We start from the raw sequence: 27324 nt of genomic DNA, 5'->3' as shown, positions 1-27324 counted from the left end.
CTTTTGGCCAGAACGTGCCCTTAAGCGTGGAGGAATCCGTTTAAATTCTGGCACTCCGGTTTGACTGCTGGATGACTGATGGCGAGCTTAGCCTCCATCCATGCCCCCTATTCCAATCTGGATAAGGCCCAACGGAGGATTCCCGCGCCCTGCATAATTCTCGGGCTGATTAAAGCTTTGACGACGTAAATTAAGGAGGGTGCGTGTGTTCTCCAATAAACTAAACTAGCCTTTAAATCAGGAAACTACGGAGCACCAAGGCTCCAATATCTAACAAACCGAAGTGTGTTTTTTTAACGATCCCAAGTTTTGTGGGATGCTTCTTAAACCGTTAATGGGGCCAAACGGGCTGTGAAAGAGATCCTTCGCCGAGAAGCGTTCCGAGAAAGGCGAGGGGACGCTCGCCGCTTTGCACCGGAAAGGACTCCAGTTCTAGAGAGAAAAGGAAAGGAAAAGCGGAGATTCGGCAAAGCAGCCAGGCGCTCCGCAGGGCAACCATCGGCTCAGCCGCCGCGGCTGCTCTCCACCTGGCGGAGGAACCTCCAGGGTTCGTTTCGCCGACGGCCTTGAGAACCCCAGCCCGGGGCTCGCCTCCCTTTCCCGGGCAGGAGCGCTGCGCTCCTCCTCCCCTTCGGCCAGGGAAGTGTATTTTGCCCAATGACTGCTTTGCCCGGTGAGCTGAAGCGCAAAGCTTCCCCTTCCCCTGTGCCCCGAGGAAGTGCAGAGAAAAACAGTAAGCAGTCAGAGACACGCAGAAGGACCGAGGGGGCAAATCCCGCTCCCTTCGAGCAAGGAGGAACCATTTGCAAAGCAGGGCTCGGGGGAAGGCCAGGCGTCCAGCCACTTTCTCTAACACGAATTCTTCCCCCGTGGCTTCTTCTACTGCGCCTCGCCTTCGAATGCCGCCGTCTACAAACTGCTTCTTTTTGCTAAAAGCTCTTCACAATTTCGGAGGGAAATAAAGTTCCGATTGCAAATGATTTATTTAGGCCAAAGTCGAATGGCCCCGATCCACAGCTCAAGTGTACATCTAAATCCACTTGTTGGGAAGTAAGTTCCAGTAAATTCAATGGCGCTTACTTCGGAGAGAACGTGTTCAGGATCGGGCCGCGAACGGAAAGGTTCGGAAAAATAAAAAACTGCGTTAAGAGTGGCCCTTCCGGGCCGAATTCTGTTCGGATGAAATCCGCCAAATGCGGAGGGCAGGCAACCCCAAGCAGGTTTACAGAGAAGTAAGCCTCAACGCGTCCGATGGGACTTATTTCATTGAAGCGCAAGTTCCACTAAAAACAGAGGGAGTGACTTACAGTGGAGTAAACGTGTTGAGAGGCCAAGCTGCGATCGTAGGCCCAGTTTACAGGGAACGAAGGCCTCGATCCTAAACACAAAGCCCCTTTGATTTCTGCGAAATAGGTTCGGGAGTCTGAACTCGGCTAAAGCCTTTGGTCTTCCAGAGTTTCAGCCGCTAACTCTGGGCTGGATAGTGGCCAGCGGGTAACAGACAGTCCCATTGACAGCAGCGCACTTCGCTTGAATGGGCGTGTGGACAAGACGAGAGTGCAGACCGGATGGATCCTCCGACTGAACTGCGTTGGGGATAGGTGGGGCAATCGCTCAAGGACCGAGGATCCAGGGATCCTTTTTTGAGAATCTGGATCCCTGAGCTTGGGAGCTGAGAGCTGCTCACCCGGCGATTCATTCCCCTCGGTGCTTGCGCTCTCTTCTGGTTAAGTCGGCGCGCTGGTTAATTGGCGGGCGGGCGGGAGGAGCTGCTGCTCTCTGCAGAGAATTGGACGCGATCCCAGATCGGCGCATTTCAAACACAGAGAGGCGGCGCAGTTAAGGAATCCGCCCCATTGGATTCGGAACTACTCGCTGACAAGGAAAAGGAAGGTGTTTGGGGGCTATACGCGTAGAAGGAAAGAAGATGAAGGAATAAACTTGTTTGTGCATGTGTGATACTGATTGGGGAGAAATTCCAAAGGCGCGCACAGACCTGCCCTTTCCTCCTATAGTCATACAAACGCCCCGGAGCGCCCCAAATATCATAGGGCTCCCTTTCTCTCGCCTTGGATCTTCGTCCTCTGTTCTGGGCAACTCCAGCAGGTGTCTGATTCGCAATTTACCTGACTAGGTATTTCTCCCTCTCGCTTTCCACCTGCTTGCCTTTATGGGAACTCGAATTTCGAACAAGTTGGTAACGTGGCATCTCAGAAGCAGATGCCAACAGCGCTCCCTCGCACGTGGGGAGCGTTCCCCATGGCTCTTTCAGGAGATTCCCACCCACCCATTACACCAGCCCCAAACATTCCCACATGTCACAAACTCCAGGAAATGTTGCGCAACTTACTGGTACGGGAGCGTACTTTAAGGCAGCGGATTTGGGAGGCTGTTTCCATTGAAATGAACGGCGCTTACTTGAAAAGAAACAAGTTTAGGTAAAAAAAGGGGGGGTATGCGTCTGTTTGCACGTTAATATGGTGCTGCGGGGGGGAGGGGGGCAGAGGAACCGACTCTCACGAGCATCACACTCCACATGCCATTATAACTAGCGGTTTACCATTATAACATGGCATTATAACTAGGGTACTGTAACGCCCTCCCCTTCCCAGCTCTGTCCGGGTTTCAGTTATAATAACATCTTTTTAACACCTTTAGCATCTCCTTCCTTATCTCAAAAGGATCAGAAGTCAAAACTTCTTATTCGATAGGAATACATTAGGAGAGATTATTCGTAAGCGAGGAAGAAAATTCGGTTTCGGTAGGGATGGATAACGCAGCACGGCTGTACGCGAACAAGAAGCCAGATCTCGCTGGGTAGAGACTAACTGCAGGCATCTCCGCACTTTCCGTTTTTCTCACGTCGATGCTCCAATATCACTCCGTTCCGGGAGCATTTTCCCCGCACGCTTTTAATCGATGCAATTCTCCAAGAGACCACTTGGGGTCGCGCTTTATGTCCGTTTGGAGCAGAGAAACCAGAAGGAGGAAAAAATAGAGCGAGAAGGGCGCCTTAATCTTTCTTAATCGTTACAAAATGTTCAAACAAAAACACAGTCCTGTTGCTGGAGGCCCCTCCCCCCGCTCCCCAAATCTTGCAAAACGCGTTCTTCTTTGCATGCTGTGCAGGCAGGCTCGGAGAAGGGGAAATCACAGACGAGCCCCCCGCGACTGAAACGGAGTTCTAATTCCCCTTTCCTCCCTTGCGCTGCAAGAAACAGTAGTTTCGCTTGGTTTTGAAATGATTTCTAACGTGCGCGCGCGTGTGTGTATGTGACGTTTTCTCCCCTCTTGATGCCGACTAGTAAATCGCAGCCTGCATAAAAATGAGCCAAACGTGAAAGAACACATATTCGACATTCCAACCTTCTCTGTCCGATGCACACTCACACGTGCACAACTGCGCGCGCACGCGCGCCCACCGCCAAACTTTCTCCTCCGTGGTTGTGAAATCAATACTCCTCTTCCCACTCATGAAAGGGGGGGGGGGAGTCGCAGCCGATTCTCTTTTCTTGCAACTCTCACCCTGCTCACTTTTTGCAAGGCGATTCTTTTGTTTCCACTAGCCTAATAGTGTGTGTATGTGTGAAGTCATACAGCCTGAGACTGGTGCGCCAATTGCCAAGCCGTAGACAGGCAGGGCAAGAGACGGGGACGATTAAAACATGAAAGAAGGAAAAGAGAGGTGGAAGGGGGAGGGGGCTCTCGCGGCCCGAGCTGCTGCTCCAGCTGCTCGTCAGCTGACTGGCTGGGAGCTGTCACCCTCTTTCAGGCCGGGCCCCGCCCCCGGCTACCCCGAGAGCTCCGGCGTCCGGGCCGCGATTGGTCGGAGGGCGGCTGGGGCACCGCCCCCTTCGCCGGAGTGTCAGCGAGGAAGGCGCTATAAGTAGCCGAGAGGGGCGGCTGGGCGAATCACAGCTGTTCAATCGGCGCTGCAGGCTGCGGCTGGAGCCGGGCGCAGCTCGCGGCTGGCTCGCCCGCCCGCCCGCCCGCCCTTCTCTCGCCCGCCCGCGCTCCGCTGCAAGCGGCCGCCCCCCCCCCCAGCCGAGCCGGCGCAAAGTTGCTGGCGGGTCGCGCCCGAGATCCGGACTTACAAAGCCAAGGCAGCGGCCGCTCCGTGCCTCTCTTTCCTTTGCTCCGCAGGAAGACAGAAGGAGAAACCCTGCCAGAGCGGCTCTGCGGGTCGTCTCGTCCTCTCCCCGGACCGTGCCTTCGCCGGCGGGTTTCTGGCAAGCGGGAGCTGGTCTGCAGCGCAGCCGGAGGGGAGGAGAGGAGCCGCGGTGAGAGGTGACTCTCTCTGGCTCCTGGGCTCGGCTGCGGAGAAGCGGGGCAAGTTTCCTGGGGCTGGCCGGCGCCGAGGAGCTCTGGAGCCGGGAGTGAGGCGGCGAGCCCGCGAGCCCCTCGCCTCCCTCCGCCGGGAGAGGAGCGCCCCTCGCCCCGCCCCAGCGCGATGGCCGGCGAGCTGAGCATCGGCCCCGAGCTGCCCACCAGCCCCCTGGCCATGGAGTACGTCAACGACTTCGACCTGATGAAGTTCGACGTGAAGAAGGAGCCGCTGGGCAGAGCCGAGCGCCCAGGCAGGCACTGCACGCGCCTCCAGCCGGCCGGCTCGGTCTCCTCCACCCCCATCAGCACGCCCTGCAGCTCGGTGCCCTCCTCGCCCAGCTTCAGCCCCACCGAGCAGAAGACTCACCTGGAGGACCTCTACTGGATGGCCAACAGCTACCAGCAGATGAACCCGGAGACGCTCAACCTCACCCCGGAGGACGCGGTGGAAGCCCTCATCGGCTCCCACCAGGTGCCCCAGCCGCTCCAGAGCTTCGAGAGCTTCCGCGCGGCAGCCGCCCACCACCATCACCATCACCACCACCAGCACCACCACCACCAGTACGGCGGGGTCCCCCACGAAGACCTGGCCGGCCCGCACCCGCACCCGCACCCGCACCATCACCCGCACCACCACCCGCACCACCACCAGGCCTCCCCCACCCCCTCCACCTCCTCCAGCTCCTCCCAGCAGCTCCCCAACACGCACCAGCCGCACCCCTCCTCCTCCTCCTCCTCCTCCTCGTCCTCCAGCAGCGTGGAGGACCGGTTCTCCGACGACCAGCTGGTCTCCATGTCGGTGCGGGAGCTCAACCGGCACCTGAGGGGCTTCACCAAAGACGAGGTGATCCGCCTCAAGCAGAAGAGGAGGACCTTGAAGAACAGAGGCTACGCCCAGTCTTGCAGGTACAAGCGGGTCCAGCAGAAGCATCACCTGGAGAACGAGAAGACCCAGCTCATCCAGCAGGTGGAACAGCTCAAGCAAGAGGTGACCCGGCTGGCCAGAGAAAGAGACGCCTACAAGCTCAAGTGCGAGAAACTGGCCAGCAACGGCTTCCGGGAGGCCGGATCCACCAGCGACAACCCGTCTTCTCCCGAGTTCTTCATGTGAGTCCTTTAAAAACCAACCAACCGAGGTCCCCCTCCCCGCTCACCCTCACTTGCCCCCCTCTCCCACCCTCTGATGTCTTCATCCATGTCCCCTCTTGAGCAGAGAGAGAGAGTCAGAAGGCAATGGCCGGGCCTGGGGGTGGCTGGGGTGCCTGTCAGCCCCGACTGCAGCGATCTGCTTGCAACCTCTCGACTTACTATAGGTCAGCTGTGAAGATTGGAGGGGGAGGGGAGGGATACAACTGATCCTCCCGGTGGGCCAGCTAGAGAGAGAGAGAGAGGTGGAAGGGGTGGGGAGAGGGGGAGATGGAAAGGACTGGTTGAAAAGAAAAAAAATGTTTTATACGAATCGATTGCTTGCTTGTAGAACTTTATCCTGGACTTTGCAAAACAAAGGGATGGGCCCTGGACAAGCCATCTAGAATATCCGCTTTGGAGTTTTAAAACAAACAGGAAGGAAGAGAAAAAAAGAGGGAGAATGCACAAAATTGACCAGAAAAAAAATCAGAGAGGACAATACATGCAAACTCGTATATTGCCTGCCTTGAGAGAGTGATGGAATTCAGATGGGACGTTTCTTGCAAGAGAGGAAAGGGGAGATCAAGAACTCTTCTCGGTTTTATTGCCTGCTTGATTATATAGAAAAAAATACAAAAAATCTGCATTAAAAATATTAATCCTGCATGCTGGACATGTATGGTAACTTCTATTTTGTACCATTTTTTTTCTCGTTTAACTTTTCGCATGTCGCTGATCATCGGCCATAGCTCCCCCTTGTTGTTACTGTGTTTTTTTTTGAATTGAGTAAGAACATGCCACGAGTTATCACTCTATATAAAAGCCCCTCTTTCTATGCTCGTGCAATTGTTTGTTCCTATTCTCTCTTTTTTTTAAAAAAAAAAATCTGGGCCCGATCCACCTGGAAGTTCTCCAGCGCAAGCTCCATTGTAAGGAATGGGGCGCTACGCAAGAGCGCTATGGGTGGATTGAGCCCTCGAAGTTAAGCTTGTAAATATCAGCCACTTCGACCCACTCGGGGGAGGGGAAGCCAAACGAAACAGGGGAACATTTCAGCAGGCTGGTTATCGCTGGTTATGGTCGTTCCTTAGGAAAATAATGACTTACAGATAAATAAGAATTCTGGGCATTTTGCATTCAGAAAACAACTTTGTATATTTGGTGCACTTTTGAAGTTGTAACTTTTTAAACAATTAGTTTTCATTTTGGTTTTTGTTGGTTGGGCACAGAATGTCAAACCTAACCTCAACGCCCCCTTCCCCGACCCCATAACTTGGAAGTCAAATTATCGAAACTGATGGAGTATATTCCACCGGAATGCATTATACTTATATTTCCAAGGATGTAGAGGGGAGGGCGGACAAAAAAACCAAGGAAGCAAGTTTCTAGAAGGGGCGATGGGCGAATTCCACGTTGTGTCTTTCCTGGATTGCCCGTCACTCTGTGCATGCCCTTGGTCCAGGCACCTGATTTTGTCCTACACTCAGGAATACAAACCAGAGGTTAGAATGTGCAATTATTCTCCCCTCCACCCAACAACAATTGGCCGTTTCATTTCTTAAAGTAGAGAGGTGCTGGTTAATTTCAAAGGCAGCCTTCTTAGCAGCTCACGTGCTTGATCTGTGATGGGAGTTCAGTAGATCAGTGCAAAAGTCTGAATTTTCTGAATGCACGGGTGGCGGGGGGGGGGAGGACAGCTCCTTTTTAACACGCCTGTTTGGAGTGGTGTATTTCACCTTTCACGTGTATTCTTTTGCAAATCTGCTTTTTAATGAAGCCTGTGAGAGTTTAGCCAAATTTCCTCACAACTTGGTATAGTAATAATAGATTTGAGTCTTACCCCTCCCCATTCCGGTTTTATTTTTTTTCCTCCTGCAGGTCAGTAAAAGGATTTTACGTTGCACTGACAAAAATACCAAAATGAAAACTTTTTATTTTTTAGTTTCCTTTTAGGGATTGCTGGCACTGCTGGCCGGATGCATTTTAAGTTTGTATTAGTTTATAAATTAACAGTAATACCAAGAATCGTAATAAATGAAGAGCATGGTGCTTGCCGTTTTAAATATTGTGGATATTAGTTATGCATCAGAAAATACCCCTCGAGCTTTTGGGTTTTTACGGATTCAACTGTGTTGAAGTCGCAACATTGCAGCAGCAGAAAAAAATATTCTTTTTATTTCATGTAAAAGTTCTGAAGGGATCAATTTCAAATCCTGCTTATGATATGAAAAAATATTAAAAGAAAACCTCTTGGTCTTATTGTAGTTTTATTCAGACTGGTTTCTGGTTTTTTTTCCTGGTAATTAAAGTTGTTTCCTATTTTGCTTACTAATATCAGCGAAATGGCATTTTCTTTGGGCGGATGTGTTTCTCTGGCTACTGTTTGGACTCTCCCTTATTTAATCAGCTGGGCTAGATAGGACTTTTATATACTTTCGGCCTGGTCCACAAGGAACATTAAAGGGGGGGGGGGTTGAGACCAGCAACAAGATGCCTCTGGCCTCAAATCCTGTTGTTCTACTGCAGACCAACATGGGCCACCTACCTGAAACTAAGGAGGGGGAGGGGTTAGAAATCGTGCACATTTACTTTGAAATACACCCGGCTACCTTCAGCTCGGCTTATTCCTCAATATGAGTGAATAGGATTACAGTCTTCCAAATCCAATGGCAACAAAACGGCCATCCCCACCCCCTCCCCCAAAAGCCTGTGATGTGACTTGTGGCCTGGTTTGGGGTCCAAGGGCAAATAGACTTTACAAAAAACTCGTGAAGTCCTGACCTTAAGTTCTTTCCCAGTACTTGAAGAAATCTCATAAAATGCACCCTGTTTCCTAACACGCTGGGTGGGAACTAGGAAGGGCCTGATGAGTGGCTCACCTGTCAAGGCGTTTAGGATCAGGATAGGCCGTCGGGCCTCCTGGCTTGCAGTACCCTTCGTGGGGAGCACCCATTTGCCTGCTGTAAACCCCCCCCCCAGCTCCTGTTGGAACCCTGGCCTGACTAAAGCCTCGGTGCTCGGCCTGGTATCATCCCTTCTGTCAAAAGCCCTGCTTAGCCCGAGGCTCGGTTCCTAGCAGTCCCTGCCCTACAGTAGCGGGAAGGGCGGCTTTCCAATGTGACTGAAGTGTTGCACACTCCCCCCCCCCCATTTCAAAGTATGTTAAGAAGGTTATTGAGAAGGGCCGCCATTGCAGTGCAAAAGATGGGCGGCCCGAGAAGAGGATGCCCATTGATAGTGGCCGGTCATCTTCTGAGCCACTTTACGGGATGGGGAGACAAGACCGCAGTCCTCAGCCCTTGCCCAGTGGCTGTGCGTGTGCAAAAACCCGCCCGATCTGCCTGGCAGGTGTGCATCTCGACTAGTTACGGCGCTGCCTCTAGCCCATTTGGCTTCCTCTTTCTCGCCACTCTCCTGCAGAGGAAGCCTTGGGTGTGCACGTAAAACAGAAAGTCACTCTACCGAGCACCACGTGGGCCCAGCGCAGAGCGACGAGCCTGGGCGCCCCTCTCCTCGGAAGTCACTGCCTTGCCTTCTGAGATCGAGCTCTGCCCTGGACACCGCCTGGGCCAAAGCCGGCTTGATTAAGGGATGCATTCCCCGAGTCAGCCAGGTGCCCCGGCTCGGCTCCCGGGAATGCATCTTCATCTTCCTCAACCATTGCAGCCGGTTCGTGCTTTAACGTGCCAAGTTTCCCGACTGACCCCTTGAGCCTGGGCTAGGGGCTGGGAAAGAAGCGAGCAGCGGCGAATCGGCTTCCTCCCAACCTGACCGCGCACGCGGGGATCGCCACCCTGCAGTCCAGGGACACCGTGCAACCGAAAACACATTCTAGCCAACGTGCCTGAAACTGGCACACAAAACAAGCCGTCGTTTAATTTGAAGCAGGGAGAGTCGAAGGGAAATGAATGCGCCTTACACCTTCAAGGCGTCTTCCAAAGGGGCTGACATCTGTTGGTAGGCAAGACCCATTGATTTCAAGGGGATGTTATCTTTAAAAATCCGGGAAGACTCTATGCACTCAGATCGCCCCAACCTTTACTGGGAAGGGAACCTCCCATTGAGACTTGCAACACGATCCTAAACAGGCCAGTCCCAAATCTGTCGAGTCCGATGCAACTCCCGACCAGGTGTAGTCAGGATTGCAACCTGTTGTTAATATTGGGGGATCCATGGATTGCAATGGAATTTGCCTGCAAGAAAGGCCACGTTCCAAATTCCGGGGTTTGCAGGCTGCAGGCTTCAAATTCCCCGCAGCGGCTGTATCTCTGTGCTGTAACTTTTCACTCCTTTGAAAAGCAAGCTGGGAAACTTTAAATGTTCCAGCTGCAAAGAAAGAGGGATCCCACCGAGCTGGGGGTGGGGGGCGGCGCTGGGTGAGTTAGTTGATTAAGAGCAGTTATTCCAAGCCAGGTACTGAGAATCAGGATGGGACAGACACAACTCATCTCAGGACTGACGGAGTGCCTGCATCACACCAGCGTCTAGGTAAGGCCCGCTGGGAGCAACTAAAGGGACAGGGGCTCGTGGAGGAAGGAGGGGGCTAGGATCTCCCCCCCCCCATGGAGGCACGCTCGGGCTGCTGGAAGGCCTAAGAGGAATATTGTTCGTGGGAACTGCCACCGCATATTAATGTCCCCTCATGCATGCATTGAATAAATCACTGAGGCTAATTGAGCGACAGTTTCTGCCAGGCAAACAGCCCGCAGCGAAGCGCACAAGAGGGCCTTTGGGCGGCCGCATTCCCATCAAATAACTGTGTCAGAGGGAAGGTCCAAGGGCAGAGGTCCCTCTCTGTAGGAAGTGGCCTTGCAGTGGTTCGCCGCTCTTTATGAGTTTCAAATTATCTGACTTTAAAAGGGGGGATCGGGTTAAATGTGGGAATAAGAGGTGACTGAGGACACTTGCTCGGGAAGTCTTCTGGCTCTGGCGAGGGATCTACCGGGTCCCAATAAGCTGAAGGAGCCCGATCCCAGTGGGGCGCTCAAAAGGTAACACCTTTTGAGCCAAGATGCCTGTTCAAAGAACATCAGATGGACGCCCAGGGACTGCGCCTCTTCCCGTCATCAGGTGCCCCACAAAAGCGGCCCAGCGATTTGGAGATGGAGAACCACCCCCGGGGAAGTGAAACTTCGGTCCGAAAACACGGGGGAGGTGAAAGCGGAGGAGGGAAGAGTTCTTAGCTGGTCGTGTGTACTGTTTTAAAATATTTTTTTTTTCAAAAGGAAATTGGGAAATGGCCCTAAAGCAGCTAGAAAAACTCTGAGAAATTAAAAAAATTGCTTCCACTCGGATCAGGGGGTATTTGCACTAGAGTGCCGAAGAGCTCTTGGCCCTTAGGGGTTGCCAACAGGCCTGGAGAAAAAAGGTCATTTCCCTTTAGTATAGGCTTAATGGGTTGTTGTGTAGCAGGCGATATTATTCACGTCCATGCCATGCGAAGCTTCAGCTGCCTGTTTCCACCCCCACTGCGCCTTTGTTAGAAGGACAGAACATTTCCCTTCAGACCTATTGACATCCCTGCAGCGACTTCGCCTACAGAAAGCCCCCGGTTGAATCCCCCGTAAACCCACCGATCACGTCAGCCAGACCTCTGCCTGAGATCCCGGAGAGCTGCGGCCAGTCAGATTAGACCAAAAGGCTGACTTCAAAGAAGGCAACTTTATGGGCCCAGAGGAAAACAGAATAGAGGGAAGGAACGAGGTGTGCTGTTGGGTAGAAAAATGCCATTTAGGCAGAGAGGAAGAGAAATGGGGAGGCCTCGTGATAGAAATGGTTACAGGCAAGAAATAGGCTGGAGTCCTAAGTGGGCAGACAGAGAATCAGCTGCCGAGGCGCTGGTGGAGACGAGGCTTCACTCCAGACAAGCAGATAGACTCCAGCTGCACCTGTTAAAAAATCTTTCCCTCCATCCACTCCTTGGCCTTTTCTTTCTCTCCGGCTGAGGTGGTCAGAAGCAGCAGCAGGGCCAGGCTCCAGGCCACTCCATCTCAAGCGCTTTCAAAGTTCCAGCTGAGCCCCATCTCTTCGGTTGCCGCCTTTACTCAATTGCAGAAAAAATGTCCTGACTCTTCAATGGGTGGTTATTTACCTCCTTGCCGAGAACAGCTTCAGCTGCCATTTCCACACACTCAGCTTCTATTACAGGGCGAGGACATTTTTTCTCCAGGTCAGTTGGCAACTGGACTACGGACAGGAGACCCATGGCGAGTGCGACCCGAGGCTTTCCCTCCCCTCCCCCTGGCTGCTCAGCATCTCCGCGCTTGGCGCATCTCCACGGTTGCCTGTCTGGCAAACTCTCCTGCAGCGGAAAGGTTAACTGTTGCCTCTTCGGTTGGCTTGGTGAAATCCCAGAGTATTTACAGGTCTTAGCTCTCCAGATTTATTTTGGATTCACAAGAGCTTCTTGCCGCATGCATCAACCAGGAAGAGGAGATCGCACCGGTCGCTCCCCCCTGCTTTTCTCAGTAAGTCCCAGAATATTAAAAGCCTCGTCTTTATGCACGTTTATTCGAAAGTGCATCGGGCGAATGAGCCCTATAGAACGCATTGAGACTTACTTCCATGCAAAGATGACAACTGTAAGAGTAGCTGGGCTTAGGGTTTGGCCATACACCACCCTACTACTACTACTTACTACTACTACTACCACCATCATCATCATTATCATTATTAAAAATCCCAAGCTGCACAAGCTTTCAACACTCTCCATTATCTCTAATTCAATGCTGGTTATTTAGTGGTGATGGAAAGACACTCTGCACATGCCCAGTGGCCTTGTCCATAATAAGAGGTTGCATTTATATAGTGCGTTTCCTGTTCAAATAGCCTTACTCACATTCCTTTGCGATCCCTGTAACAGCCTAGTGAGATCACCCAAGACTGCAACGGGGAAGCATTTATACAGAGGTTTTATGGTCCAAAGTAAAGCTCTCTGAGGAGGTGAGCTCTGAGGCAGATGCTCCTGCTGAAATATATTTCCTTGGTCTTTAGGGTGCTGCTAGACTCCTGGTGTAATTTTGTTACACCAAACTAACACTGTTATTCCTTTGGAGTTACTGTTCAAAGTGTTTCGGGCACGTTTTCTTGCTACCCTTAGGAAGGCCCTGCTTGTAAGGTAGGCCCAAGGCCACTTAATAAACTTGTGACAGAGGCAAAGTCGGAACTGGAGACATCCCAGATCCCAGTTCTTCGGTGCTACAACGACTCCCCATATTTACTTCGCATGACCAAAGGTCCGGAAAAGTGCCCAATGAAGACCAACCTCAAATACAGCCTCCCTGCTCCTGTCCTGGCAAGTGGTTCCCACTGAGCTGAAGGCCTTCCCCAGCAGGCCTGCAGCCTTAAACTAGCGCGCTGGGCTCTTCTAGGGTCTTCTTTCTGGCACATATTGACCACCGGGAGCGATCATTTGCTCTCTGCTATTGATTGACACACACACACACACACACACACACACACACACACACACACACACACACACACACAGAGAGAGAGAGAGAGAGAGAGAGAGAGAGAGAGAGAGAGAGAGAGAGAGAGAGAGAGAGAGAGAGAGAGAGAGAGCCGTTCTGCAGGGCAGAAGAAACTGAGTGGAGGAGGAAGTTTTGATCCAGGGAGAGATGGAAGGAAAGGATGCCCCTCGGGGAGGAGAGGAGAAAGGGGCCGGGCTACTGCTCTTAGGTTGTTTAGTACAGTTTTATCTCCAAGGAGCCCAGGACCGCAATCACGGCTCCCATCTCCTCCATTTATCCTCACAACAACTCTGTGAGGTAGGTTAGAGAGAGTGTGGCTCACCAAGCCAGCTTCAAGGCAGAGTGAGTGATTCGAACCCAGGTCTTCGCAATCCTCATACGGAGTCTTTAGCTCCGCAGGCTAATCCCTCCAAAGCACTCTCTCGATTTAGGAAGTATGCAGGCAGCGCCTGCTGTTTTCGGCAACTTTCTCTTTCACGCCTCCAGCATTAGGCTTGTCGCCCTTGCTGCGAAGCTCATCCTCCCACCGAACCTGAAAATGGGATTTTAGAAGGGGATGGGGCGGATCAAACAGGAGATCTGGGACGATCTCCTCTCCCGTATTCACGACAGGGATTTGCCTCGCTATTCCATTTATCTTCTCTATCGGTAGAGAGGTTCACAATGCGCGATTGATTTTAGCTTCTGATCCTGCAAAGTAGCACACAGGCAGGTTTCATTGGAGCTTATTCTCAAGGCCGGGTCTCGGCCAGTGGAATGCTGCTAGCGAGAAAGGCGAGAATGCCTCGGAGCAACGTGCCAGTCCCTTTGCCCTGCCCTTCTTCCACCCCAAGAAGTCGCCTTCTGTAAAGTCTAGGGAGGTCAAGATCGTAACTGGCAGAAGGGCTACTGCATAGCTCTAGAGGAGCAAGATCCGGGTCCAGTCGCTCCTTAAAGACCTGCTAGATTTCCGGTGTATGAGCTTCGGCTCCCATACCGTGGAAATCTAGTTGCTCAGCTCTAGATTCGGCTTCAGTAGCACCTTAAAGACCAACTAGATTTCCAAGGTAGCTCTAGAAAGCCCTCCTGTTTGCTCAGGAAAAAACACCGGACTTGTACCACAGGTGTGCTGAGAAGGCACACGGGGTCCTTTCCTGTTTAGAGCGCCGCCGAGGATTGAACCGAGGACCCTTGGAATGCAAAGCAGATGATCTGCCGCTGAGCCGTAGAGCCCCCAGAGGGGCGCCCACCGAGGCCCTCAAAAGCAACGCCAGACCGTGCGCACGCCACACCAAGACCATTTTCTCGGGAGGCGCCGCTGTGGTTCCAGAACCCTTCTGTGAAACTGGCCGGTAAAGCGAGTCACCGACCATTAACGCCACCCCCTTTTAATAGGAGACGCTGCGGCCAAAGAAAGCGAATTTTCCGCCTCAGGAGGGAGAGAGGCAAGAAACCGGGGCGGGTCTTCTTCTGCGGGAGTCTTCTGGCCCTCGTCACACTGACTCGCAATTATATTCGGTGTGGCTCAGTCCTAAGGAAGCGTGTAGAGGCTTGCAGCTCTCGGCTGGCTGAACGGCTTGGGAGCGAAGCCCCTTAAGAATCAGCGGGGCCTTGCTCTGAGAAAACAGGGGAGGATAGGGGCTGGGGCTACGCAACTGCACTTCTGTGGCCATTTACCTGGGAACTGCTTTCACCGGCGCTCGCGTCTCAGCGAGCGTGCTTAAGATCGCGCTCTTAAGTCTAAGGGTTTAACCACTGGGCGTCATTGCCTTTCAGGCAGTTAGATTCTACACTGACAATTGCTGCCATTCACTGCGTTGGGAGGGTGTGCGTGCGTGCAAGAATTGGATGTCTCCTTCTAAGACTGCAATCCGAACACTTTAGTGTTCGGCTGAGCTCTCGGGATTTATTCCTCAGTAAACTTGCATAGAATCAACAGCGCAGGGAAGCTTTAAAGGTCCCGATTCTGGAGCCTGGAAACTTTGGGGGTGGGGGTGGCTCCCAGCAGAAAGAAGACCCACCTCTCGCGGACAGGAAGGCAAGAAAGAAAACCTCCTTTCCTTCCGCTCCTCCTCCTCCTTGCAACGCGCACGTGTTTTTACGCGTTACTCGAATTCCCACCCGGTAGCCAGTAAATTCCATTCATTTGCAAGGTGGACGGGGGCTTTGAAAGCAAAGCTTCATTGTTCCAAATCCAATATGCCTTGAGGTTTATTCCCCCCGCCCTTAAAATATCGCCGTCGGGATGAGAATTGTATAGGGTTTGGGGGGAGGGAGAGCGCGGGATTAGCAATCCCCCAGTTTGGCGGCTGCCGCTGCGTTTGCGCTCCGGCGTACCGCGGCCGCAAAATGCCCCCTCCGGTGCAAATCAGATTATTTTGTTTGATCTCCCAGCGTTGCGAGCGCGATTGCTAACAGCTGTGGATAGATTTGCATCACTCCAAGCCCCCCTCCCTTCGGGGCAGAGGGGAACCGCTAACTAGATTTTGCCCCCAGAATTGAGCAACACAAGCAGGAAACGCGGCGGGGGGACCTTTCGGCGGCGGGGCGAGGCGGAGCGATTAGCTGAATAATGCTTCGTGCAGGACTTTTATCAATGACCTATTTACATCTTTTTAAAAATCAGAAAGTCCAGATTTCTTTTGGAGGAAAAAACCTTAGCGCCGCAAATCACTTCCCTTACAGTTAAGCATGAGTAGGGTGCATTCAGCTCTACTGGACTTTCTTCCCAGAAACCATGTAGGGAATCGGGCCGGTAGCAATACAACCTATATTTGCAGCCGGAGCCTGTGACTCGGGAGCAAACCCCGCAATGGGTGCTGAGGTTCAGTGGGGCTTACTTCCGAGCAAAAGTGCTTAGGATGGAGAAGCATGGTTTTTTTTTTTTAATGCTTATTTTGAGTCTAAAGATTTTCCAGAGATGAGCTTGGGCGCTTTCGCAAGCCTGGAGACGAGTGTTGTTTAGCATGAGAGGGGCCAGGCTGGTAGTATTATTAGGATGAGCTGGGGCTTGCAAGATAACTGTTCCCAGCTGTTTTCGGTTTTAATTTAAAAAAAAAGAAGAAGCTTGGCCCAGTGCCAGTCTCGCTCGAGTAAGCTGGTTGGGGCTTGGTGATTGACAGAGCAAGGTCATTGAAGCTCTGCCGGCGACGGGTGTCAAGTTTCAGAGGAGACAGATAAAGCAGTTCAGAGCTTGGAAAGCTCCTGCCCTTGTATTCGCTCCTTGCTTTTCTGGCACGGGAGAAACCCCTTCGGACCCAGGAGCCCAGGACAGGCCAGCGATTTGCCCTACCTGGGCAGTTCACTCGCAGCTTTTCTACAGGGGACAGCGGGTGGGTTGGGGGATCCACAGCGATGCAAAAACTCACTGGAGGGTTTCTTTTAATGGTATTGGAAAGCGCTTTGTAGACACCCCCCCCCCTCCAGGGAGGCTGCTGTTGGCTTCCCAGCCATTCTGCATTGCGAACCTTTCAGCAGCTGCCAGCTTTTCAAATCTTGTTTGGTTTTCAAATTGTATTTTTTTTTAGAGTTCTCACACACTTTGTGCACAAAGCAGAGGTATTCTTTCTCTTGAAGTACATGAAAGACAGCCAATTAAATAAAGCATTTTAATGTGGGTGCTGATGACCCCCCCCCACTTAATTAGAAATATGGACATCCTAAATCTTAAATTTTCTTCTAGAAAGAAACCTGCCGAGTTTATGAAATATCCCTCTTCCAACTAGCATACTGTAAAGTGGTATTCAATGTGGCCTTGTCAAATTGGATGCTGGCTATGTGTTTGTTTTCTTCCTAAGGGAAGTTTTCCATGTTTGCTTTTCTTTTTGTTTCAAATGTCCCTTAAATAAACGATATGCTGGTGAACCAGGCATGAATTGCTATGCAGACTTTTTCTACAGCTGCCTACTCGGAAAGGAAGAAGCTTTTTTTCTGCTTTGTGCTGTCCTTTGAAAAGTGGTTATTCTGAAGAAACAGATTTTCAGAGCAGATATTGCAAACCCATGCTGATAGTCTACCAAATGCTTTATTGATATTTTATAGTATTTACAATCTTGGTGTGGTCATAATCAGAATTAGCATATTGCAACAGCAAGGGGAAAAGACATGAGCAAGGATAAAGATCCCCCTCCTTTTCGGGAAAGTGGTTAGCGCTAGCTTTTAGAGAGAGTTGTCCTTCCAATGTTCTTTTATTTCCCCTTTTGAAGTTTCATTATTTCTCTAAAGGCCCAGATGCAAAATGCCGTGTTTCTATACTAGACACGTGTTCCCTTAAAAGATTTGTTTAGCTAAGGAAACTGCAGCTCAGCGTCGAGAAAGAAATTAAATATATAGAATGCTAAGCTGCTGCTAAGATGTATAAAAACATTTAAATTAATAATAAGGACTTGTTCTGAGGCAAAATTCAATTTTACTTCCTATTATGCAATCTTTGCATGTAAAGTTGCTTTAATGCAAAATAGCAGCTCATCAAAAATTCTGTTTTATTGGTATCAAAAATTCATGATATCCTGAGGCACGAGGGCAGGGTGCAAGGTAAGAAAGCCATGTCCTTTTAGCAAGTTTAGAGCTTTCTGAAAAGAAACGTATTGAAAACTTTCCCCCACCCTGCCATGAAAGAATAGTGGTGAGAAGGTTTCTCTTGGCACATGCCGCTTCCATGACAATGTCCGTGGATGCAAACGCTGAATTCTTTAGCTGACTATACCATTCTGGCATGGTCTCACTTTCACTGAAAACTTCAGAGACATTAATATGCATCCTAGCCCACGTTTTGTATCATTCATAAGAGGAGATGGCTTTCCCTTTCAATGTCACTGTGGAGAGAACTTCTGATTGCAGTCGTTCTGTCTATAACAAAAAATGACATACACTTGCTCACACATTCTTCCTTAAGTCTGAATGCCTGCAGAGGTGTATAAACGAAGGCTGCCATTACAAAATGATGGAGAATGTCTTATAATCTCCTGTGCCTGATTCTTATCTCTTGTCTCATGCTCCCTCCAGTGCGCTTGAACGCATGAAGGTGCTTTATTTTTATTTACTCCATTTATTTTACTTGCTTAATTTATGCTTCACCTTCCTCCTCCATGGGGACCCAAGGTGGCTTACATCATTTCCCTCTCCCCCATATTATTCTCACAACAACCCTGAGAGGTAGGTTAGGCTAACAGAGTGTGACTGGCCCAAGGCTACCCAACAAGCTTCCATGGCAGAGTGGGGATCTAAACCTAATTTCCCCAAATCCTAGCACACTCCTGTAACTGCTATTCCAAGCTGGCTTTATACTAAGTCAGTCTAACCCATGAAGGCCAAAATTGTCTCCATTGACCGGCAGCAGCTCTCCAACATCTCTGGTCAAGGTCTTGCATGTCACCTACTACTTCAAGTCACCTACTACTTGGCCTTTTTAAAACTGGAAATTTCAGGGACTGAATGAAAAGCAGGCACTCTGCGATGAGCTATGGCCCCTCCCCTGGGAGGCTAGGATTGAGAGCCAAGCTACAAGTGACGCCTGACACAGGTTGGACACTGGTCAGCTTCCCTCAAGTTTTGATGGGAAATGTAGGCATTCTGGTCTTGCAGCTGTAATGGAAAGCCAAGGTGTAAAACCAGGACGCCTACATTTCCCATCAAAACTTGAGGGAAGCTGACAAGTGTCCAACCTGTGTAAGGCGTCACTTGTAGTTTGGCTCTCAGATTCAGCCATGGGAGGGGGCGGGGTGGAGATCACGCTCTTGCAGCATAATCTACCCAAAGGGGTTGTTGAGTGGATAAAATCGAACTAGGAGATCGGGGCTGCTTGGGGAGAGGGCGGGATTAAAATGTGCTAGGCTGGAAGCCGTTTCAGAACATCCGGCCTTTGAAACTGTAGCAGGTTCTGTACAACCACCGACAAAGCCTCTGGATGGCTGACAGCCACAAGAGAGACAACAGCACTATGATTTTCTCCCTTGGCAAGCATCTCCTTGGCACCCACCCACTCCTTGTTTCTCCTTCCTCTACAGCTCCCACAGACAGCGCCACCATAACTCTCCCCCTCTTCCAGACAGCCACAGCCACCAAGGCCCCCAGTCAGACAACTCTTCCTCCTTCTATTTCTGACAACTTCCTCGCGCTGCCTGGCAGTTGTATGTGGCCCATAAACTGCAGATTAGCTTCCCCCCTCTATCAGCAGTTGGGTACCAAGGCCAGCATAGGACTTAACAATCTCGTCTAGTGAGCAATGCTTAATTTCAAATGTGAGGGATGCCCGGATTCAAGCCTGCAGGAAAGTCCTCGCTGGACTTCCATAATCTACACAAGATGCAAACATTCAGTGGCGAGGAAGGGCTAAAGGGAAGACCGGGATGCTAAAATAGCAGGTTCAGCAAAGTGGTCCCTGCTTGCACTTTTAGGGACATCATAGGGTTGGCCTGTCCCTTTAATAGAGGCTTAATGTGTGAAAATGGGCAGCTGAAGCTCTTTGGAGCAGGTAGGTAAATAACAACACTCGGACGCTTCTGTTAAAAAGGACAGGGCATTTTTTCTTCAGAAAGTTTGCATCCCAGGGGTTTAGCCCCGTGGCCAGTGCCACTTGCTCCTGGCTGCCAGGGGCCCTCCAAGACAGCAGCCCTGGTAAGTTAAAGAGCTCATCCATCTGTGCATACCCAGAGATGCTCTCTTTTATTGCTTCCCACAGTTTTTGAGGCATGGCACTGATAAGAGAATCTGATGCTAAAATCTGGTCAAGGTTAACTATTGTTAATGTAAGTAGTAACTGGAGACCCTGAAAAGGTTCGTGAATCACTTTACCAGTTCCTCCTTTGGTTCAGCAGATCTCCCCCCTTCTGACCAAAGATCCTTTTAACAGGAGGCTGTCAAACCTCAGGCATGCAGGCTGTATAGGTTGCCATCTGTTACAGCTTGGCTGATCTGGTTTTGTGTGGGGCTGTGGTCCAGAAACCCTGTGCCCAGTTATGGACCTGGAATCTCTTAAATGTCCACTTTTCCTTGCTGATTTGTGTGTTGGAAATTTCTCTGACTCAGAACCTGTTATTTACAAGTAGGTAGTTTGATAGGGGATTTTGTGGCACAGAATAGCTAAGTCAAATGGTGTTACATACATATAGAAATGTCTTTGACCTCAAGGAATTATAAACAATCCACACATGTACATACATGGCAGTTTTTTTCTGCTTAGGATGCTGGTTTTCTATTTCTATAGAATCAAAAAGGGACTGTACAGAGTTCAGAAGTGACAGGACTCTTTCTAGAGAGATTCTGCAGTCTACATTACTTGCTATATCACAAACACATGAGGCTGTCTTGTGTGGATTCAGACCACTGGTTTATCAAAGTCATTATTGTCTACTCTGGTGGACAGCAGCTGCCGTGGTCTTGGGCAGGGGTCTATCATATCACCTACGACCTGAAGATGTCTGGGATGTAACTGAAGATGTCTGGGATTGAGCCTGAGACCTTCTACATGCAAAGCTAATGCTCTGCCAGTGAAGCGCAGCCCCTTCATCATAGATGCACCTTGTCCGGTCAGACTTCTTTTGATTTGTGTATTGAAGTTTGACCTGAAAGCCACTTTCTTAACAATGAAACAGGAGACCACTGTTAGCAGTCAGACCTGTACCTGCCCTGGATGGGACACCACTGGCAACTTTGCCAGTGGTAAAGAGTCTGGGTGTGCTCCTGGATGCCTCCCTATCGATGGAGGCCCAGGTCACGGCGGTTGCCAAGTCTGCATTTTTCCATCTTTGTCAGATCAGGCAACTTGCCCCCTACCTGACGCCCCAGGACCTGGCTACAGTGATCCATGCAACGGTCACCTCCAGGCTAGATTACTGTAACTCACTCTATGCTGGGCTACCCCTGGGCCTGATCTGGAAACTACAACTGGTCCAGAATGTGGCGGCATGGGTCCTGATTGGTATACCTTACCAGTCACACATCACACCTGTCCTGCGCCAGCTGCACTGGCTTCCGGTTGAATTCCGAATCAGGTTCAAAGTGTTGGTTCTTACCTTTAAAGCCCTGAGTGGGTTGGGACCGGCATATCTTCGGGACCGCCTCTCCCTGTACCTTCCCCAGAGATCGCTCCGATCAGCGAATAAATATTTACTTGTGGTCCCCGGCCCTAAGGAAGTCCGCCTCGCTTCAACCAGGGCCAGGGCCTTTTCAGTCCTGGCCCCAGCCTGGTTGAACGCTCTGTCAATGGAAACCCGGGCCCAGCGGGACATATTATCGTTCTGCTGGGCCTGTAAAACAGAGCTGTTCCGCCAGGCATTTGGTGATTGAAGGGGGCGGTGCCATGTCGGCCTCCCACCTTTGGGGTGGGGAAGGTTCTCCCCACCACTGCACCTTGTTAATTTGTTTTATTATTTGTATATTGATTTTAGTTTTTGTTTTTATCGATTTTTACTGTTCACCGCCCAGAGCCCCTGGGGATGGGCGGTATATAAATTGAATAAATAAATAAATAAAAGGGTAGTTTATGAATGTAATATCATAAATCCCTTCCTCCTATGCCATAAGCACATGGCCCTTTCTAGCCCAGGGGGTTGCCAGCCCAGTTGGAGTATGGAAAACTACCAGAAGCTGAGGCAGGCAGCTGGCTAACTGATGTCCCCCATGCCCCAGAGAGTAACACATACCTAAGAACAATGAGGTCTCCCAAGAACTCTTGGCTAATCCCTAATCAGAGCTATTCAGCGAACCTGATAGCTCTCCCCATCCAGCAACTGCCGGGTCATCAAGCCCCATTCACACCTTTTGTTTACCTCAGGTAGAACCATTAAGCCTCTCCTAACTTATTGTCCAAACCTCTGGAAGAGCCATCAAGCCATTGTCTTTGAGGCAAGACTATGCCTATGCCTCAAAGATAATGGCTTGCTCCAGGGTATGTTTTGGACTATATCTGGGCTGTCCAGCCATGTGCTCAGTGTGTGCGTGCGTGTGCGCACATGCGTGTGCATGTACGTGTGCATGCATGAATGCACGGGCTTCCTCTACTCCTTCTTCTCTGTGGAATGCTGGTCATTTTGCTGCACTTCTGCGGACCTCTTCTCCTCTTTGAGACTGGTAAATATCACCCTTCCTCCCAAACAGCTTTTCCATTTCCTCACTGTTTTTCTTAGTTATCCCTCTGTGTATGCTGTGAGTGTTTTCTGATTGCTTGCCTTTTATTTCTCTGTTAATAAAAGAAACTTTTCCTGTAGAATATCTGTCTGTTTATTGGAGAGTTCTCTAAGGGAATAATCCCAGTATACATAGAGATTTCCCAGTTACTCCCTCTCACTGTGCCGCTTTTAATGCTAATTCCCCTAACTCACAAGAAGACCCTCCATTAGGGTAACACCAGAGTAAAATAACATTGTAACTTCACAGGTATGTGTACTAGGAGTGTGCATAACAAATTGAAGATATACATGGAAAAGGATTTCAAATCATTATCTTAATTTTATGGATTGGTAACTCAAATCCAAGATGTTTGGGTTTTAAAAAAACGCTCCTCTCTGAAAAAAATCTATGGATTTTTAAAAAAGTTCTAGTTCTTATCAGCCCTGCAGTATGAAGTTATTTTTTACTTTGATTCTACTGATTTTCTGGACAATGGTCTTCTAATCAGATCCTTGCAAAGGAAGATCAAAAAGAGTCCAGTAGCACCTTTAAGACTAACCAATTTTATTTTATTGTAGCATAAGCTTTCGAGAATCAAGTTCTCTTCATCAGATGCCTGATCCGAACTAACACGGCTAACTCCTCTGGATCTATTGCAAAGGAAGAGCTCAGAAAACTCCCAGCCAATCACAAGCTGCAGAGAATGGCCTTCTCTTCCCTCCACCCACCTTTCAGGGGATTTCCCTCTGAAAGTAGAAAGCCTAGAAGAACCAGTAGCTATAGAATTGGAATGTTTGGTCCAAATTTGCTTGAAACTTGTGTGGTCTTAGTAGACAAGCAGTAGTCACTCCCTGGAAATTTGGGTGTCATTTGGTTGAAAAACAGCCTTCCCAGCACTCCCCCTCCAAATGCCACCATTGGGTATAATGGAAAAGCTGATGGTCTTCTTCCTTATATTGTAAAACAAACAGACCATGAAAAAGAAGCATGGCAAATGGAGAGTTTTCAGTGGAAAAGTAATTTATTATTATCATCAGTCAGTTATGCTAAGAGTAGGAAAATGAGATGAATGCAAACGTGTTTTGTTTGTTTGTTTGTTAATGCTGATGCCCATCCACAGCTCTCCTGCTAGGCTACCACCATTTTAGGAATTAATAAAGAGAGAAGTGTGGCTGTGCAGAAAGGGACCGACTTCAGGGGACTGTAAAATGGACCCCTTTGTTTAATCTGCTTGATTCTTAGGGAGTCTTTAGGTTAGAGGGATGACTGTGTTCTGTGCAAACTTTGTGCCAATAACAGCAACAACAGCAACATTATGCTTATATACCAACCCTTCTCGACAGATTAGTGCTACACTCAGAGCAGTGAATAAAATCAGTGTTATTATTATACCCAAAAAACAACTGGACAGCTGGGGCTGAGACGAGTGGCTTACCCAAGGCTACCTGCAGAGCTCATTTGATGAAGAGAGCTGTGGCCCTTGAAAGCTTATGCTACAATGAATTTGGTTAGTCTTAAAGGTGCTACTGGAATCTTTACTATTTTGCAGAGCTTATGGCTATAGTGGGAGTGAAACCCATTAGAGTGCTGTTTCGCAGCCCAGCCTCTTAACTCCTATGCTACAGCTGCTCTCTTTGTAAACAATGGTTCCAGATTCTTGACTAATTTCCTCACGAAAATAAGCAAGAAAAACCACACAGATTTGACTCCTGAGCCAGTAATATCCTACCAGGAAATAAGCTATTAAAGTACCATCCAGATCAGAAATTATAACAAAAATGTTCTTGATACACCCCCCTAATGTGTACAAGCTACTTGCTCTCTCTCTCTCTCTCTCTCTCTCTCTTTTTAAAAAAAGGCATATATTTGTTGCTGGTTGAAAACTTTGAAGCTACTGCAGCAGAGGGGCTAATAGGCGTGCTCTGATTGTGTTGCCAATGGAATAAATAGCTTGATCGGCTTTTGTATCTTTAACAGGAGTTTGTTTGGCAGAAATCAAGAGGTGACACTTTTTACTAAGCCTGTGCATATGACTAAGCTGCTATTGGGTGAGTTCTGAGGTAGTTCAGTCATCTATATCATCCTGCTAATAGTAAGGAAGACTTTAGCAGTCACCAGGTATAAAAACATGGTGAAATGTGTGAAATGGCAGCTTGTATGCCCTCATAACCACCTAATAATGGGCCCAACTTCTTTTTCATCCTGCGTGGTACTGGGTGAATTTCTCCATCACACACTTTGAACGGAGAATGCTCAAGAGTTCAGTCCATATTCCGGTGTGCCTGAACACTGTGGATAATCACTGGTAATCATCAGACGATTCTTAGTGGGAGATTATCCTTCCTTCTTCTTAAAGCCACCCCTATTGGTCTACAAAGAATCTAGAGTTCCTCAGAAGTCAGTTTGAAAATCACTGAGATATTGTATTTGAGAGCCAACGTATAATGTCACGGGATTTCACAATTTATGACATTTCATGACATTTCATATCTCAAGCTTGCCAAAATCAAAACAAACAAGAAGCCTTAGATTAACTTCTTTATTGCAGCATAATGCAGGGGTCATAGAGGGTGGTTGTCAGGATTAGAGAGTTGGAGTCCAATGAGGAATTGCGGAAGCATAAGTATTGAGGAAATCCTCTTCCAATCAACCCTCAGGAATTATTTGCCGTTAGAGGTTCAAGCAGGCTAGTTCCCACATTCCCCTCTAGTTCTTTATTTCCCCTTTAAATGGCTTTCAGAACATTGAGGGCAATGTACACAGTTCTGATCAAGCTTTTTTTGATGGTGAAAACAGAATTTTAAAAAAAATATTTAACATAGTGATGGTTTTTTACATGCCTGAGGACTTCCCCCAGTATGAAGCAAATCCTCACCTTGTGTGTGGGTGTCCTGGTTTTGCTAATGTGATGAATGACACGAACAACCCACTTTACTGTTGAATACAGCAACCTACGCACAGTGCACTGAACACACCAAAGCATTATAGAAGAAGACACACATAGAGATAAAGCTGCTCCCCAAAGTATCTGACTTGGCAGCTAATAAGGTCAGCCACAGGTAAGAGCAGCCCTTGCTTGTTAAAATATATTAAAAATATTTATACACCACCTTTCCACCCAAAATAAGATCCCCATGGCAGCAAACATTATATATTAAAACGTTTAAATAACATTTAAAATTTATATACAAATAAAAAATACACACACACACAAACCAGGAAGGAAACCTATAAGAGTTTACAAATGAAACAAAACAGTCTTCATCCACTGGTGGAAGACAATGACAGAGGGAGTCATGCAAATCCCCCTGGGAAGAGTGTTCAAAAATGAGAGCTGCCAGACCCTCCTGGAACCTAATTGGGTTGGATACAGTGGAAGATACTATTATCATAAGCAGAACGGGCCTTTCCCACCTTCCCCGTTTCCCTGCAGCCCAAAGGGCGCCCTGTAATGCTGCTCAAGAGGGACAGGGCATGGCATGGAGTATGCAGCACGCAGAGGAAGAAGGAATTCAGCAAAAATCCTCCCCCACTTCTATTAATGGAAATCCTCCATTGGTTATAGCTTGGAATGCCCCTACCCAGAAATGTTTTCCGACTGCTTATATTAATGGGAGGTGGGAAGGCTTTTTTCACCTGCTCCAAAGTATCCTTGTCTTGATTACTTCTTTTTGTGTTTCAGGAATGAGCCTTGAGACAGAAGACAGGTTCTGAAGCTGTGCCCTGGAGATTCCTTACTTGTGTGTCTAACGATGGATACGAGTTAAATGTGCACTCGAAAGAAAACTATGTGGTAATGTCACCCAGTTCAATAATTTATGGAGTAATTTGGATCCGACTTAAACGTTGCAGAGTTTTATCTTGTCTTTGGCACAGAATCTAAAAAATGTTCTTCTAATAAATCAGTGCAACCTTGACACCTTTTGTCTCTCTTCTAATCTGTATCCAATTGTACTTTACAGTAAATATATCATAATTACTGGTGGCAGGTGTTTATGCATGCACCAGCTGATAGGTGACACTATTTCGTTTAATTGTCTGCTTGGTAAACAAAAGATTCTTGCTGGGGGGGAAAGACATCAATATGGTGCTTATAGGGTTAAGCGAGGTTCTAAATCTGAGTAAATATTTATATGAAGTGCTCAAAGAAAAGATGGGGGAAAAACCCTCTTAATATAACTCGATATAAATTACAGTGCTTTATATTAGCTGTCAACTTATTCAAGACCTTGCATCCAAGTACTTGTTCCACTGGTAATGCTACGTGTAATATATGGGTTTAAGCCTTGTTGCAGGTTTGGCATGTAATTAAACTAAATTGTTCAGAAGTTTGCACAGATTTATTTAATACACAGAACAGACAAGTAACTCGATGGTTACAACAAAGACATTTTCCCCTCCTCCTTAGAAAGGTGCCTGAAGAAAATTCTGATGTATTACTTGTCTCTAGAAAAATCTTATTGGTTTCTAAGGTGCCACTGGACTCAAATCTTGCTGCACGTCCCTTGAATCCTTCATGAATAAACTCTGCAGAACGGTACTCTTTCTTCGCTTTGTCATGAGAGAACCTCTCATCGTAGAAGGAAGCCATTGGTAAAGCTCAAACGTAATTTGTCCTCCTACCCAGTTCTTCTCTGATTCTCTTCTTTGGTAATTCTGAAGTTAAATATTAGTTGACTCTGGCAATTATTTTCTGTTCAATGGCTTTATCCCTCCAGTCAGCGAAGTCTGAAGCTTTCCCCCAGCCTTAGAACCTTTTCCACCATAAGCAGAGAGCCAGTTAAGTTGGAGGAAGGCTTTAGGCTTTGCTGAATGTGTCATAGGACATGTGGCAGTGGCAATATTGGACATTCAATGGCAAAATCTCACTTTTTGCTTTAATAGGGCATAGAGAATCTTCTTAGGAAGGCAGCAATAAAAGAGACCCAGATTCTTTTGGGGCAACATGTTCATTTAGAGAAGGTGGGTGAGCAGGAGAGGTGGCTGAAGGCTGTATATCATATAAGTTGACTGAGAGAAAATATTATTGGGGAAAAATATTCAAAGCCATTAAGAGGAGTTTGGTAAATACTGTCATGGGCTTTCGGGGGGAATATTCAGACACCTCCTACAGTTTGTCACTTGTGTCAAAGAAAACACAACACACCTACCAGCAGAGTAACCAACAACAGAGTCCTGTGACAAAGTTCTCATCCATATGCTTTACTTAGGACTGTGAATAGCCTGGAGAAAGTCTCCTGTCTCTTCAACAGAGGTTTAATGGGATGTTATTTACTAGGCGATATTGTTTACCTCCATGCCATGAAAATGC

General features: G+C 48.7%; 1 protein-coding gene across 2 annotated transcripts; it reads left to right on the top strand.

Moving 5' to 3' along the window:
* The first annotated feature begins 4018 nt into the window (after nucleotides 1-4018).
* On the top strand, nucleotides 4019-25771 carry MAFB (MAF bZIP transcription factor B). Of its 2 annotated transcripts, none has more exons than XM_054981525.1 (2): nucleotides 4019-5433; nucleotides 25696-25771. In XM_054981525.1, the coding sequence occupies exons 1-2, from the start codon at nucleotides 4451-4453 to the stop codon at nucleotides 25706-25708; spliced, it is 996 nt and encodes a 331-aa protein (XP_054837500.1). In that variant the 5' UTR covers nucleotides 4019-4450; the 3' UTR covers nucleotides 25709-25771. The 2 variants fall into 2 exon arrangements, with proteins under 2 accessions (XP_054837500.1, XP_054837499.1); XM_054981524.1 differs by lacking the exon at nucleotides 25696-25771 and adding an exon at nucleotides 5804-7724.
* The last annotated feature ends 1553 nt before the right edge of the window (nucleotides 25772-27324 follow it).

Source organism: Eublepharis macularius, chromosome 5 (assembly GCF_028583425.1).
Source record: "Eublepharis macularius isolate TG4126 chromosome 5, MPM_Emac_v1.0, whole genome shotgun sequence".
NCBI lineage: Eukaryota > Metazoa > Chordata > Lepidosauria > Squamata > Eublepharidae > Eublepharis > Eublepharis macularius.
Note: the sequence above shows the minus strand (reverse complement) of the source record. Positions and strands in the feature narration are given on the sequence as shown.

Coding starts and splice junctions, on each gene's coding strand:
- MAFB (XM_054981524.1), top strand. CDS start 4,451: ATGGCCGGCGAGCTGAGCATCGGCCCCGAGCTGCCCACCAGCCCCCTG. Junction 5,434..5,803: donor TCTTCTCCCGAGTTCTTCAT/GTGAGTCCTTTA, acceptor GCTTGCTTGTAG/AACTTTATCCTGGACTTTGC.